Source organism: Babylonia areolata, chromosome 26, assembly GCF_041734735.1.
Source record: "Babylonia areolata isolate BAREFJ2019XMU chromosome 26, ASM4173473v1, whole genome shotgun sequence".
Classification (NCBI taxonomy): domain Eukaryota; kingdom Metazoa; phylum Mollusca; class Gastropoda; order Neogastropoda; family Buccinidae; genus Babylonia; species Babylonia areolata.
The window spans coordinates 14528802-14541301 of NC_134901.1; the positions used below are offsets into that span (position 1 = coordinate 14528802).

A 12500-nucleotide genomic window follows, 5' to 3' on the forward strand; every position below is an offset into this window, starting at 1 on the left:
CTTCATTTATATGGAAATAAAATCTGTTTCATTTCCTGCATCATTTCAGTGATGTTACAGGTACTCACACGCCGCGCATCCGAGTTAGTTACTCCATCCACACCCACGCTTAGTCTGTCGCAATCTGCTTGTAGTTAAAGCCATTGGTTGATTGTTATTTAGATTCAATATGGAAATATTTCATTTATTCATCTATTTATTTATTTGTTTGTTTGTTATTCATTTAAGAGTAGTTTGAAGAGGTAGGATGGTGACTGTAAGGATTGTAAGTCTGAGTGGGGTTTTCCAATGATTCTCCAGTCGATGGGTTTCAAGTGTTTTTTTGTGTTTTTTTCCATGTATCGGTGTAGGTCGTCCAGCAGTATTCTAAGTCGTGTGTCCACATACCTTGCCCTCCCCTCTCCCTCCTCTTTCCGCCCTTGTTTGTCTGTCTCTGTCTCTCTCTTTTTCTCTCAATACCCCCCACCCCTCTCTCTCTGTCTCTCTGTCTTCTTAGTCCTTGTCTCTTTTCTTCTCTCTTTCTGTATGTGCCTGCGAATGGTTGTGGTGGTGGTGGTGGTGGTGGCAGTATTGGTATTAGTAGCAACAATTATTATAACCACGGAAACACTAATGGTTGTTATTGTTGTAGGGTTGTTTTTTTTTTGTTTTTTTACTGTATTGCCCCAGTCCTCTCTCAACTCTGTGTATCTCTAATGTTGCAGTGTGTTCGTGCAGAATCTATAAGTTTTAACAAAACCTACCCCTCCTTTTGGTAGTCTGCTGCACCTTTTCCTGCGTGCCTCCCTACCCTTTTCTCTACCAGTATCGATCTACCCTTTCATCCAATTTTCTCTGTACCATTCCCCTCTTCTGGACACAATAAGATCAATTGATTTCCTTAAGCGCACAGACGCACGCATGCGCGCGCGCGCTCTCACACAACATGGGCATAGGTGCACAAACATAGACACAAACAGCACACACACACACACACACACACGCGCACACACGCACGGACGCACGCACGCTCGCACACACGCACGAACAGTTATATAGATAGAAAGAGAGAGAGAGAGGGGAAGCAGACAGACAGACAGATATAACGAAAGACAGTCGGACAGTCATTGAGAGAGGGGCGGGGTGGGGAGTGGTCGCGCGTCGGTGAGTGAGATAGACAACACACACACACACACACACACACACACAAATATATATATATATATATATATATGCACACACACACGCGCGCACACACACAGACACAGACACACACAGAGAGAGAAACCACAGTCTCTCACGCCCTCACACTGCCAATCACTGCTGACCACTTCATAGACCCAGCTAATGCACGGTCAAGAGAGGGCAATCAGTGATTTTCCGGCCAGATTCCTGTCCATAAGACCCCAACTGACGCCCCGGCCCCCTCCCCCAACACGCACACACACATCCCCCCGAGCCCTGCCAACACGCCCTTCTCCCCGTGTGAGTGGACATGTAGCCACTGAAGGGCACTCACTGGCTGGCTCTCTGCGTGATCTTGTCTCGAGAGGAAGACGGATTATGGCTGCTTACGTGTCAGGGTTATGATAAATCGCTTATGCACCTAAAAGCTGAAGTTGTATTGTGCGGCTGTCAGAGATAGAGTAGGGAGGGAAGATGAAGCACGTATAGAAAAAGGTATTCTGTAAGAAGGAAGGAGAAGGAAGGCAAGAAGAAGGGATGGATAGATGGATGGAAGGAAGGACGGAAGAAACGAGGGAAGGAGGGAGAACGAGAAGAAGGAAAACGGATGAACAAGTCAGAGAGGAAGAAGAAAAAGAAGAGGAACGGGAGCAGAGGAACAAAGGATGTTGATGATAGGAAACGTAGAGGAAAAAAAAGAACTAATAGTTATCTGTGAAAACGTTATATTCCATGATCACAACTATTTTTGTATTTATCATTATCAGATGCATTTATAAAATACTCAGCCTCCCACCTCCAAGAAAAAAGTAAGAGAAAAATTCTGCTGCATTGGGTTTTCAATTAGATCTGATCACTGGAGGAAGGTAGCAGAATGGTTAAGACGCTTACCTGCCAATACAGAGTCCGTGAGGGTCTGGGTTCGAATCCCGCTCTCTGCCTTTCTCCCATGTTTGACTGGAAAATCAAACTGAGCGTCAAGTCATTCAGATGAGACGATGAATCGAGGTCCCGCGTGTGTGGTATGCACTTGGCGCTCTGAAAACATAAGTCACTGCAACAGAATGGTTGTCTTCTGGCAAAAGTTTGTAGAAAAATTCCGCTCTTACAGGTATACACATATAATGCCTGAACCGAGGTCCCGTGTGCAGCACACACTTGGCGCACTGAAAAAGAACACAATGTGGCAACGAGAGTGATGTCGTCTGGCAAAATTACGTAGAAGAAATCCACTCTTATAGGTACACAAATGTATACGCATGCACTCAAGGCTTGGTGAAGCGCGTTGGGTTATGTTGCTGGTCAGGCGTCTGCTTAGCAGATGTGGTGTAGCGCATAATTATGGATTTGTCCGAACGCATTGACGCCTCCTTGAGAAAGTGTAACTGAAACAGGTGTTAACGACAACCAGTTTTGTAAAGAATGAAAGCGATAGACCACCCCGTCCATATCTTCCCTCGTCCCTTCCCACGGCTGAGCGATGCCAGGTGTCGCGTGCGACAGTGTAGCGTTGAAAAAAAAAAAAAAAAGAGAAGGAATTTGGGTCAACTTGACCCCTCGAATACGTCATGATTTTCGCTGTTTGTTTTGTTTTTTCTTGTTCCCTTCTTTCTTTCTTTATTTCTATGCGTGCGTGCACATGTGCGTGTGTACGCGCGGATGAGCGTGTGCTCCTTCCCTCCCTCTAGTCAGCTCAGGTTGATGTTTTCTTTTTCTCGTGCATGCATATCTGCCGGTTGTTTAGCTCAACTACAAGTTTGATAAGGACAATTCATACGGAATCTACCTCGACGGGTCAGATCAACTGGGGAAGAACAGTGTGTTTTGCGGGCTTCGCGCCGACGGCCAAGAGTTTCACTTCGACTTGGCTCTAAACACGAACCTGTTGTCCGACGATTTTGTTGTGGGGTACTGGGGCGGAAATGGAAGCATGCAACGCAGCAAGGAATTGTGGGACCGGAAGAAGAGAGGGACCAACGGTCGTCAACGCCGCACTAGTCACTGTTCCTGCTCCATTCGTTTTGGAGTGAGGGGTTGTTTTTTACCGATTCAGTTCGGGTTTGGGGCCTCCAGTGCCACTACATTTCCTGGGTCCATGTCCGACCAGGAGGTCTGGAATTACGTCCTAGTTCCAGGGATTTAATCTCCCGTATTATTTTTTTTCACGAGCTCTTGAGGTGAGTCAGGTTAGAATGGTGAAGAATGCTAGTTTTGTTTTTATTTTTCTATAGACAGGAAGCGGCCGTTGATATATATATTTCAGGGGTTTTTTTTTTGGTGTTGTTGTTATTACTGCATTTGAGATACATACTTTAATTTCAGTGCAGTATGGCCCTGCCAATCCTTGTGGATTCTGATTTATGTATATCTGTGTACACACATTCTGCTATTGTTTTGTTTTGTTTTTTTTACAGTTGTATTAAGGCATTCAGCTGTACATGTGAGTGTGTGCGAAACCCCTCTGTGTGTCTGCTTTAGCACATGTACTGTTTTTTGTTGTTTTTTTATATTTTCGCTTGACTCTTGACTTGAGTCTTTTTACAGCTCTGAAGAGTGGTCCGCCATTGTCCTGGACATCCACATCCTTCCCTGCACCCGTGATACCCTGAGACTGTCACAGGGGTGTCCCCAACGTATACAACTGCCGCTTTACACCCCATCTGTCTACAGAAAGACTAGAACTCCCAGTGGTCGCCTGCATCGTGCGTTGTTTGTGACAAGGACCTGTGTGTTCGGAACTAATGCGAGTCGTACATGGACGGTAGAGGATGCGTGTGTATGTGTGAGAGCAGTGCATAAGAGGGGTCAGTGTACGTGTTCGAGCGAATGTAATTTACTCATTTATTTTTCCCTCATTCCCACTTATGATGTGGCAATTTGAATTAGCGGGTTAGTAAGTTTGGGGAGTGGAGGGGGTATTAAGGGAAATAGTTAGGCCCCACTGCTGTTTTGGTTGTCAGTATATCCGTGTGAGTGAGTGAATAAAGTGTGGTATTGTGTACAAATTCTTGGTGTTGGCTGCATTTAATTGAGCGTGCGAGGATCCGGAGACCCATTTTTTCTTAAATTTTCTTTTATTAGATTGCGCGGGGCCTGTCGGGTTGTAGGTGGTCCTCAACCTCGACCGGTCACGTGACAATTTTTGGGGGCTCGTCCGGGATCTTCCGCTTCCCGATCGCCGCTCGCAGCTTTCACTAAGTAGTTTGTATTATCCAGGTTATTTATTTATTTTGTAACTGGCAATGTTTTGTTTTTATTATATGTGGGAAGCTAGAGTGGGAAGTTAACAGTAAATATATATATATATATATTTTTTTTTTTTTTTTCACTCACTGGGGTTTAGGGTGTCTATTCCACGGGGGGTACCCTGTATCTACACTGACTGCTCCTCATAAACAGTTTTTGAAGAACACAAGGGGTGATAGCTATTCGTAGTGGTAACTCAGCATTTCCGTGTTTAACTTCTTCATAATCCCCTGGTTTTGTTTGTGCATAGTGTCAGGGTCCGTTACGATGGCTTCCAAGTATGTCATGGGAAAAGATCCATCCCAAGGACCGGTTACAAGGTCAGCCACGGCCTCAGGCAAGAAAGAAGTGGTCGTTGTCGGGGAGGATTCTCCCTTTCTGAAAACTCTGGGCCCTGGCTCAGGAATTTCTCGGCAGTCCCCTAATTGGATCAAGGAGATGATGGAGGCACAGTATAACACCCCTCCAGTCACTTCCACAGTGGTTTGGACAAATGTCACCACTCCTGGGGGAGCTTTTGCAGGCCCAAGGTTCCCCAGTCCTTCACAGGTACGTTCTCAGATAACTACCTCAGGCACTGGGTACGTCACTGGCACTCCTGGGGTTATGACCTCACGGGTTTCAGAGTCTAACACGCATGATAATACCTCCATGGTGGGGGGCGACGTTACATCCCTCATTCTGTATTTGGAGAGAAAGGAGGAGATGCGTCGACAAGATGAGGAGAGGAAAGAAGAGATACGTCGACAGGAGGAGGAGAGGAAGGAGGAGATGCGTCGACAGGAGGAGATGGAGCTCCGGCAGTTAGAGCGAGAGAGATTTGAGCTTTTGGCTCAAAGCCTTGCTCAGCGGCCTAGCCGAGAGGAGTCCCCGGCAGCGAGACTGCCCACTTTCGCCCCTCCAAGGCTGACTCTTCCTGAGTTACGCCCAGGCGACGATGTCGATGATTTTTTAGATCATTTCGAAGCAGTCGCTGACTCCTATAACATGGCAGAAGAGACTCGATCACTTTACTTGATTAGTTCCTTGACAGGAAAGGCCCGGGAGGCATTTAACAGCTTACCTCCGGAGAGTTCTTATACTGATCTGAAAGCGGCGCTTCGCCGTCAGTTCAGGATATCCCCTGAAGCTTACCGTAAAAAGTTTAGGGAGATACGCAAAGCCGGAAGTGAGTCCTTCATCCAGTTTGGGATTCGTCTTAAGCGCACGCTCGAGCACTGGGAAACCATGTCCGGAATGGCACTGAGGGACTTGATTCTCATTGAGCAGCTTCTCAGCACTGTGACAGATGACCTGGCTGTGTGTATCAGGGATGAAGGCCTTAGAACGTTCCAGGAAGTCATAGAGAGGGCCGAACGCTTTGCGGAAGCTAGAAGGGGAATCAGGGTCTTCAAGACCAGTGCAGGTTCTCTAGGTGGGGGACTCAAGTCTTCGCCCATGCCGAAGCGTGGGAACCTAAGCTATTCTCAACATCCGTTGGCTGAACAATCACCGTATTCAGTTGTTCCGCCTCGTGGCAGCATGGCGTCTGCCCCTAAGTCGGCCACTGCACCGGGTAAGGGGGGCAATCAGTGTTTTTATTGTGGTGATGGGGGACATTACAAGCGCGACTGTCCAAAGTTAAAGAGAGACCGGAGGCAACAAGCGGCAGTCGGCCACACACACGAGAGTTGCGCTTTAGCAACTGTACCTGTGTTCAGCGCTGAACAACAAGGTGACCAAGGAGGAATGGGGCCTACCTGTTCTGTGTTTCTCAGCCTCGTAGAGGATCGGATAGTCGATTCTATTCGAGACTCTGGCGCTACATGCACTTTCGTTGACGAGAGTGTGGTACCTCCTGACGCCGAGAAAGGAGGAACGTGTCAGGTGACTGGAGTTGAAAAGTCCTTCAACGCTGTCCGTCCTTATGTTAAGGTACAGGTTGCTACACCGTACTTTAAAGGAGCTGTGTGGGCTGTGGCACTCCGGAATCCTGCATATACACTGCTCATTGGTAACAACGTGCTTTTCGCAGACGGTACACGACAAGGGGTGTCGACACAGCTACCCAGGGAGGTGCTGGCAGCAGTAACCACACGAGCGATGGCAAGGGATCAGGCGCCCGTCTTACAGCCTACTCAGGGACCGGTGACAGACGCAGTAGCTCTCCACACAGATAGGGAGACCATCCGTCGTCTTCAGACCAGAGACCACACCCTGCAGCAACTGAGACAAGCGACAACTCCCAATATCAACACAGAACGGGAGGGTAAGGCATCTTACACAATGCATGACGGTCTCTTGTTCCGTGTGTTCCACAAGAACGGGGAGCACCTCAAGCAACTGGTGGTACCTCTGGGCCTCAGGCGCACTGTTCTCTCCCTAGGGCATGACATACCCATGGCGGGGCATTTGGGAGTTCGGCGGACACAAGAGCGAGTGTGGCAACACTTCTACTGGCCTGGCATGTGCAAGGATGTCCGCCAGTACTGTCGGTCGTGTGACGTCTGTCAGCGTACTTCTCCGCGTGGTAAGAACCAGCGTGTGCCGTTAGGTACTGTCCCTCTTGTGTCAGAACCCTTCCAGAAAGTGGGAGTGGACATCGTAGGTCCAATCACTCCAGCCTCTGCGCGGGGCAATCGTTACATTCTGGTGGTCGTTGATTACGCCACACGTTACCCAGAAGCCGTTGCGTTGAAGGGAATCGATTCTGTCACAGTTGCAGACGCACTGTGGCAAATGTGGACCCGAGTGGGAGTACCCTCGGAGGTACTCACAGACAGAGGTACCCAGTTCACAAGTGACGTGATGGCTCAGGTAAACCGGTTGTTGGGGATCCATGGCAGAACTACGACTCCGTACCATGCACAGGCAAACGGTCTTGTCGAGCGTTTCAACGCCACCCTGAAGAAAATGATCCAACGCCTCTGTATTGAGAAGCCCAAGGATTGGGATCTGTTCATTCCAGCCGTCCTGTTTGCGTTCAGGGAAGTGCCACAGGAGTCCCTGCGGTTTTCTCCCTTTGAGCTTCTGTATGGCCGCACGGTCAGGGGGCCCATGGCTCTTTTGCGCCAGCTGTGGACCAAGGAAGCGTCATCGCCTCCAGAAACCCTCACGGAGGTAGAGTACGTGGTGGATCTGCGCAATCGGCTGGAAGAGACCTGCAGGCTGGCACGAGAGAACCTGCAGCAAGCAGCCACCAAGTACAAGCGACAGTATGATAAAAAAGCCCGTGAGCGATGGTTCGAGGTAGGAGACGAAGTCTTGCTGCTCTTACCAGAGAAAAAGAACAAGCTCCAAATTGCTTGGCAGGGCCCCTACAGGGTGATAGAGCGGGTGGGCGACTGGGATTACCGTATTGCGGTCAAAGGAACCCCACGACTCTATCATGCCAATCTGCTGAAGCGGTACACCCGGAGAGAGGAGTGTTCCGCAGCTGTAGCCCCAGTGGTCATAGAAGAAACAGAAGATGACCACACAGGCTCTTTCAGCTCACAGGGGATTCCACTTCTACCCCTGCAAGCAGAAGAGACATGGAAAGATGTCTCTGTCCACACAAACCTCACTTCTTCACAGAAGCAGGAAATCATGGATATCTGTCAGAGTGCTAGTGGCGTTCTCACCGACCTTCCCCTCAGGTGCACCGTGGGGGAGTGTGAGCTGGTTCTGGAGGACATTACACCAGTACGAGTCCGCCAGTACCCACTGCCCCACTCACAGTATGACGTAATCAGAGAGGAGGTCCAATCCATGCTGAAGATGGGAGTGATTGAGCCTGCCACGTCACCTTACTCTGCACCCATTGTATTAGTCAAAAAGAAAGACGGGAAGGTTCGCTTCTGTGTGGACTTTCGCCGTCTCAACCGGGTACTACGCTTTGATGCAGAACCGTTGCCCGATGTCAACCAGATTTTTGCAAAGCTGAGCCATGCCAAGTACTTTTCTAAACTCGACTTAGCTAAAGGGTATTGGCAGATACCCATGAAAGAGAGTGACCGACCCAAGACCGCATTCACGACGCCACAGGGTCAGTTTCAATGGCTGGTGATGCCGTTCGGGCTGAAAACGGCCGGTGCGATTTTTAGTCGCATCATGCGAAGAGTTCTGGGACCACTGCAGTTAGATGATGCCCATAACTTTATGGATGATCTGCTGCTGGCCACCGGTACTTGGGATCGTCACACCGAAGTTCTGCAGCAGATACTCTGCCGCCTACAGGAGGTACAGCTGTCGGCGAGACCTACTAAGTGCCAGCTTGGCTGTCCGGAAATCGGCTTTCTTGGACACCACCTCCAGGGTGGTCAGCTGCACCCAGAACAGGACAAGGTAGCAAAAATCCGGGAAGCACACCCTCCTGCCACAAAGAAGGAGCTGCGTGCTTTCCTTGGACTGGCTGGCTATTACAGGCGTTTCGTGCCTAAGTTCTCAGAAACAGCCCTACCTCTGACCAACAAGACCAAGGGCAGTGAGCCCAACAAAGTTCTGTGGTCGGATGAGTGCCAGAAAGCCTTTGACAAGTTAAAAGAAGCACTCATCAACCCCCCAGTGCTGGTCCTTCCCGACCCTAGCAAAACATTTGTGCTACGGACAGACGCCTCAGGGTTGGGCCTTGGGGCCGTGCTTCTTCAGGATCACGGTGAAGGACTACAACCCATAGCTTTCGCCAGCAAGAAGCTCAGTGGAGCTGAACAGCGGTACCACACCATAGAGCAGGAGGCACTGGCAGTGGTTTGGGGTATACGGAAGTTCTATCCCTACCTGTACGGAAGGCATTTTGTGCTTGAGAGCGACCATCATCCTCTCAAGTATCTGCACCGTATCCGTCCCGTCAGTCGACGTCTCATGGGATGGGCTGTGGAGCTCCAGTCTCACAGCTTCACCTTCAGACACATCAAGGGTGTCGACAACCTGGGGGCAGACTACCTGAGTAGGACTGGGCAGTAACTGGAGGTTTGACTCATGCCGAGTCGCTGCACCAGGGTTGACCGGCGTGTTAGCCTTGTCCCACTGTTTCTCCATGCGATACAGATTTAGCCCTAGCGGATGGTTGGAACGCTTGATCCGTTGGTCTGTTGAGCAGGGACGGTGCACAGCGTTTACCATTTCTTGTGTTTTGTTTCACATAATTATTTTACAATTCAAGTAATTGACGAAGCATGTCAACCGTGCATGGCTGTAAGTGTGAATCTCAGATTTGAGATCAACACTTTTAAGGAGGGGGGAAACTGTCGCGTGCGACAGTGTAGCGTTGAAAAAAAAAAAAAAAAAAAAGAGAAGGAATTTGGGTCAACTTGACCCCTCGAATACGTCATGATTTTCGCTGTTTGCTTTGTTTTGTTTTTTCTTGTTCCCTTCTTTCTTTCTTTATTTCTATGCGTGCGTGCACATGTGCGTGTGTACGCGCGAATGAGCGTGTGCTCCTTCCCTCCCTCTAGTCAGCTCAGGTTGATGTTTTCTTTTTCTCGTGCATGCATATCTGCCGGTTGTTTAGCTCAACTACAAGTTTGATAAGGACAATTCATACGGAATCTACCTCGACGGGTCAGATCAACTGGGGAAGAACAGTGTGTTTTGCGGGCGTCGCGCCGACGGCCAAGAGTTTCACTTCGACTTGGCTCTAAACACGAACCTGTTGTCCGACGATTTTGTTGTGGGGTACTGGGGCGGAAATGGAAGCATGCAACGCAGCAAGGAATTGTGGGACCGGAAGAAGAGAGGGACCAACGGTCGTCAACGCCGCACTAGTCACTGTTCCTGCTCCATTCGTTTTGGAGTGAGGGGTTGTTTTTTACCGATTCAGTTCGGGTTTGGGGCCTCCAGTGCCACTACATTTCCTGGGTCCATGTCCGACCAGGAGGTCTGGAATTACGTCCTAGTTCCAGGGATTTAATCTCCCGTATTATTTTTTTTCACGAGCTCTTGAGGTGAGTCAGGTTAGAATGGTGAAGAATGCTAGTTTTGTTTTTATTTTTCTATAGACAGGAAGCGGCCGTTGATATATATATTTCAGGGGTTTTTTTTTTGGTGTTGTTGTTATTACTGCATTTGAGATACATACTTTAATTTCAGTGCAGTATGGCCCTGCCAATCCTTGTGGATTCTGATTTATGTATATCTGTGTACACACATTCTGCTATTGTTTTGTTTGTTTTTTTTACAGTTGTATTAAGGCATTCAGCTGTACATGTGAGTGTGTGCGAAACCCCTCTGTGTGTCTGCTTTAGCACATGTACTGTTTTTTGTTTTTTTTTTATATTTTCGCTTGACTCTTGACTTGAGTCTTTTTACAGCTCTGAAGAGTGGTCCGCCATTGTCCTGGACATCCACATCCTTCCCTGCACCCGTGATACCCTGAGACTGTCACAGGGGTGTCCCCAACGTATACAACTGCCGCTTTACACCCCATCTGTCTACAGAAAGACTAGAACTCCCAGTGGTCGCCTGCATCGTGCGTTGTTTGTGACAAGGACCTGTGTGTTCGGAACTAATGCGAGTCGTACATGGACGGTAGAGGATGCGTGTGTATGTGTGAGAGCAGTGCATAAGAGGGGTCAGTGTACGTGTTCGAGCGAATGTAATTTACTCATTTATTTTTCCCTCATTCCCACTTATGATGTGGCAATTTGAATTAGCGGGTTAGTAAGTTTGGGGAGTGGAGGGGGTATTAAGGGAAATAGTTAGGCCCCACTGCTGTTTTGGTTGTCAGTATATCCGTGTGAGTGAGTGAATAAAGTGTGGTATTGTGTACAAATTCTTGGTGTTGGCTGCATTTAATTGAGCGTGCGAGGATCCGGAGACCCATTTTTTCTTAAATTTTCTTTTATTAGATTGCGCGGGGCCTGTCGGGTTGTAGGTGGTCCTCAACCTCGACCGGTCACGTGACACCAGGATTTGGTGAAACACATAAACGTTAATACTGCATACAGCATGTTTGTATTTAAACACATTGCTTCGTTTTGTTCATAGATTAGTAAACGTTCACGATGATTCTGATTTGTTGAGATATAATTTCTGGTGCAGCTTGTTTTCAACAGCGAAGTGCGCGTGTATTTGAATCTGGTGTTTTCTATTGTTGAAAAAGATACGAGTTCTACACACTGGCTTGGCTGTCACTTTCGATGCGATTTCTGGTCATTATTTTACAAGAAATTTCTTCCCCGTCCCTCAGGACTGTACTAATTTGTAGACGCACGCACGCACACACACGCGCGCGCACACACACACACCTCTCTCTCAACACACACACACACACACACACACACAATGCGCCAGGAATTCTATCTTATCAAATCATCCTTTGAGGAAGGAACGAGACTGTTCCGAAAATTTGGAATACCTGATAGGTTGATGTGTTTGTTTTTCCTCTCTCTCTCACTCTCTCTCTGTATATGTATAATTATGTGTGTATAGATATATATGTATATATATATATATATATATATATATATATCACATACATACATACATACATACCGTGTTGAACCAGGCCATGATTTTGCCGTTTCTTCACTTTTCTTTGGGAAAACGATGACATCTGGGTCTGTATGCTCGAGGAAGACAAGTGCAAGGAAATAGTATCTCTTCTGTAAAAAACAAAACAAAAAAACAAAAAAAAACAACAACACACATTTAGGGTAGACAGATATATAAAAGGAGGGAAGGGGAGGAGTTGGATGGTGATACAAACCTTTAAAAAAAACACACAAAAAAGCAGCAGCTAGGGGCCGTTTGATTTCTGTCACTGAGGGAGAGAGCCAATTCCATGCGTGTGATATGACTGCTGTTGCGTTCCCTGTGGACACATCAGATGTCTGGGCTATGGCAGTGAACTACCCCCCCCCCCCACCCCCCACCGCCCCGTCCCCTTTCACCCCACCCCCCATGGCAAGGGCTCCAGAGACTCCAGTCACAATTTAGCGGTGTTCTCAGTCTGAGCAGGAGAGATCCAGGGACTCCAGTCACAATTTAGCAGTGTTCTCAGTCTGAGCAGGAGAGATCCAGAGACTCCAGTCACAATTTAGCGGTGTTCTCAGTCTGAGCAGGAGAGATCGAGAGACTCCAGTCACAATTTAGCGGTGTTCTCAGTCTGAGCAGGTGAGATCGAGAGACTC

The 12500-nt window shown here is 48.2% G+C and overlaps 2 protein-coding genes across 3 annotated transcripts in view; both read left to right on the forward strand.

The window, feature by feature from the left end:
• The window catches only part of LOC143300644 (short transient receptor potential channel 7-like), a 326126-nt gene that overhangs the window by 23078 nt on the left and 290548 nt on the right, over positions 1–12500 (forward strand). The window lies entirely within an intron of this gene.
• LOC143300782 (uncharacterized) lies at positions 4678–10789 on the forward strand. Its single transcript, XM_076614711.1, has 3 exons — positions 4678–4959; positions 5161–10313; positions 10680–10789. Exons 1-2 carry the CDS (start codon positions 4678–4680, stop codon positions 9331–9333), a joined length of 4455 nt encoding a protein of 1484 aa, XP_076470826.1. The 3' UTR covers positions 9334–10313; positions 10680–10789.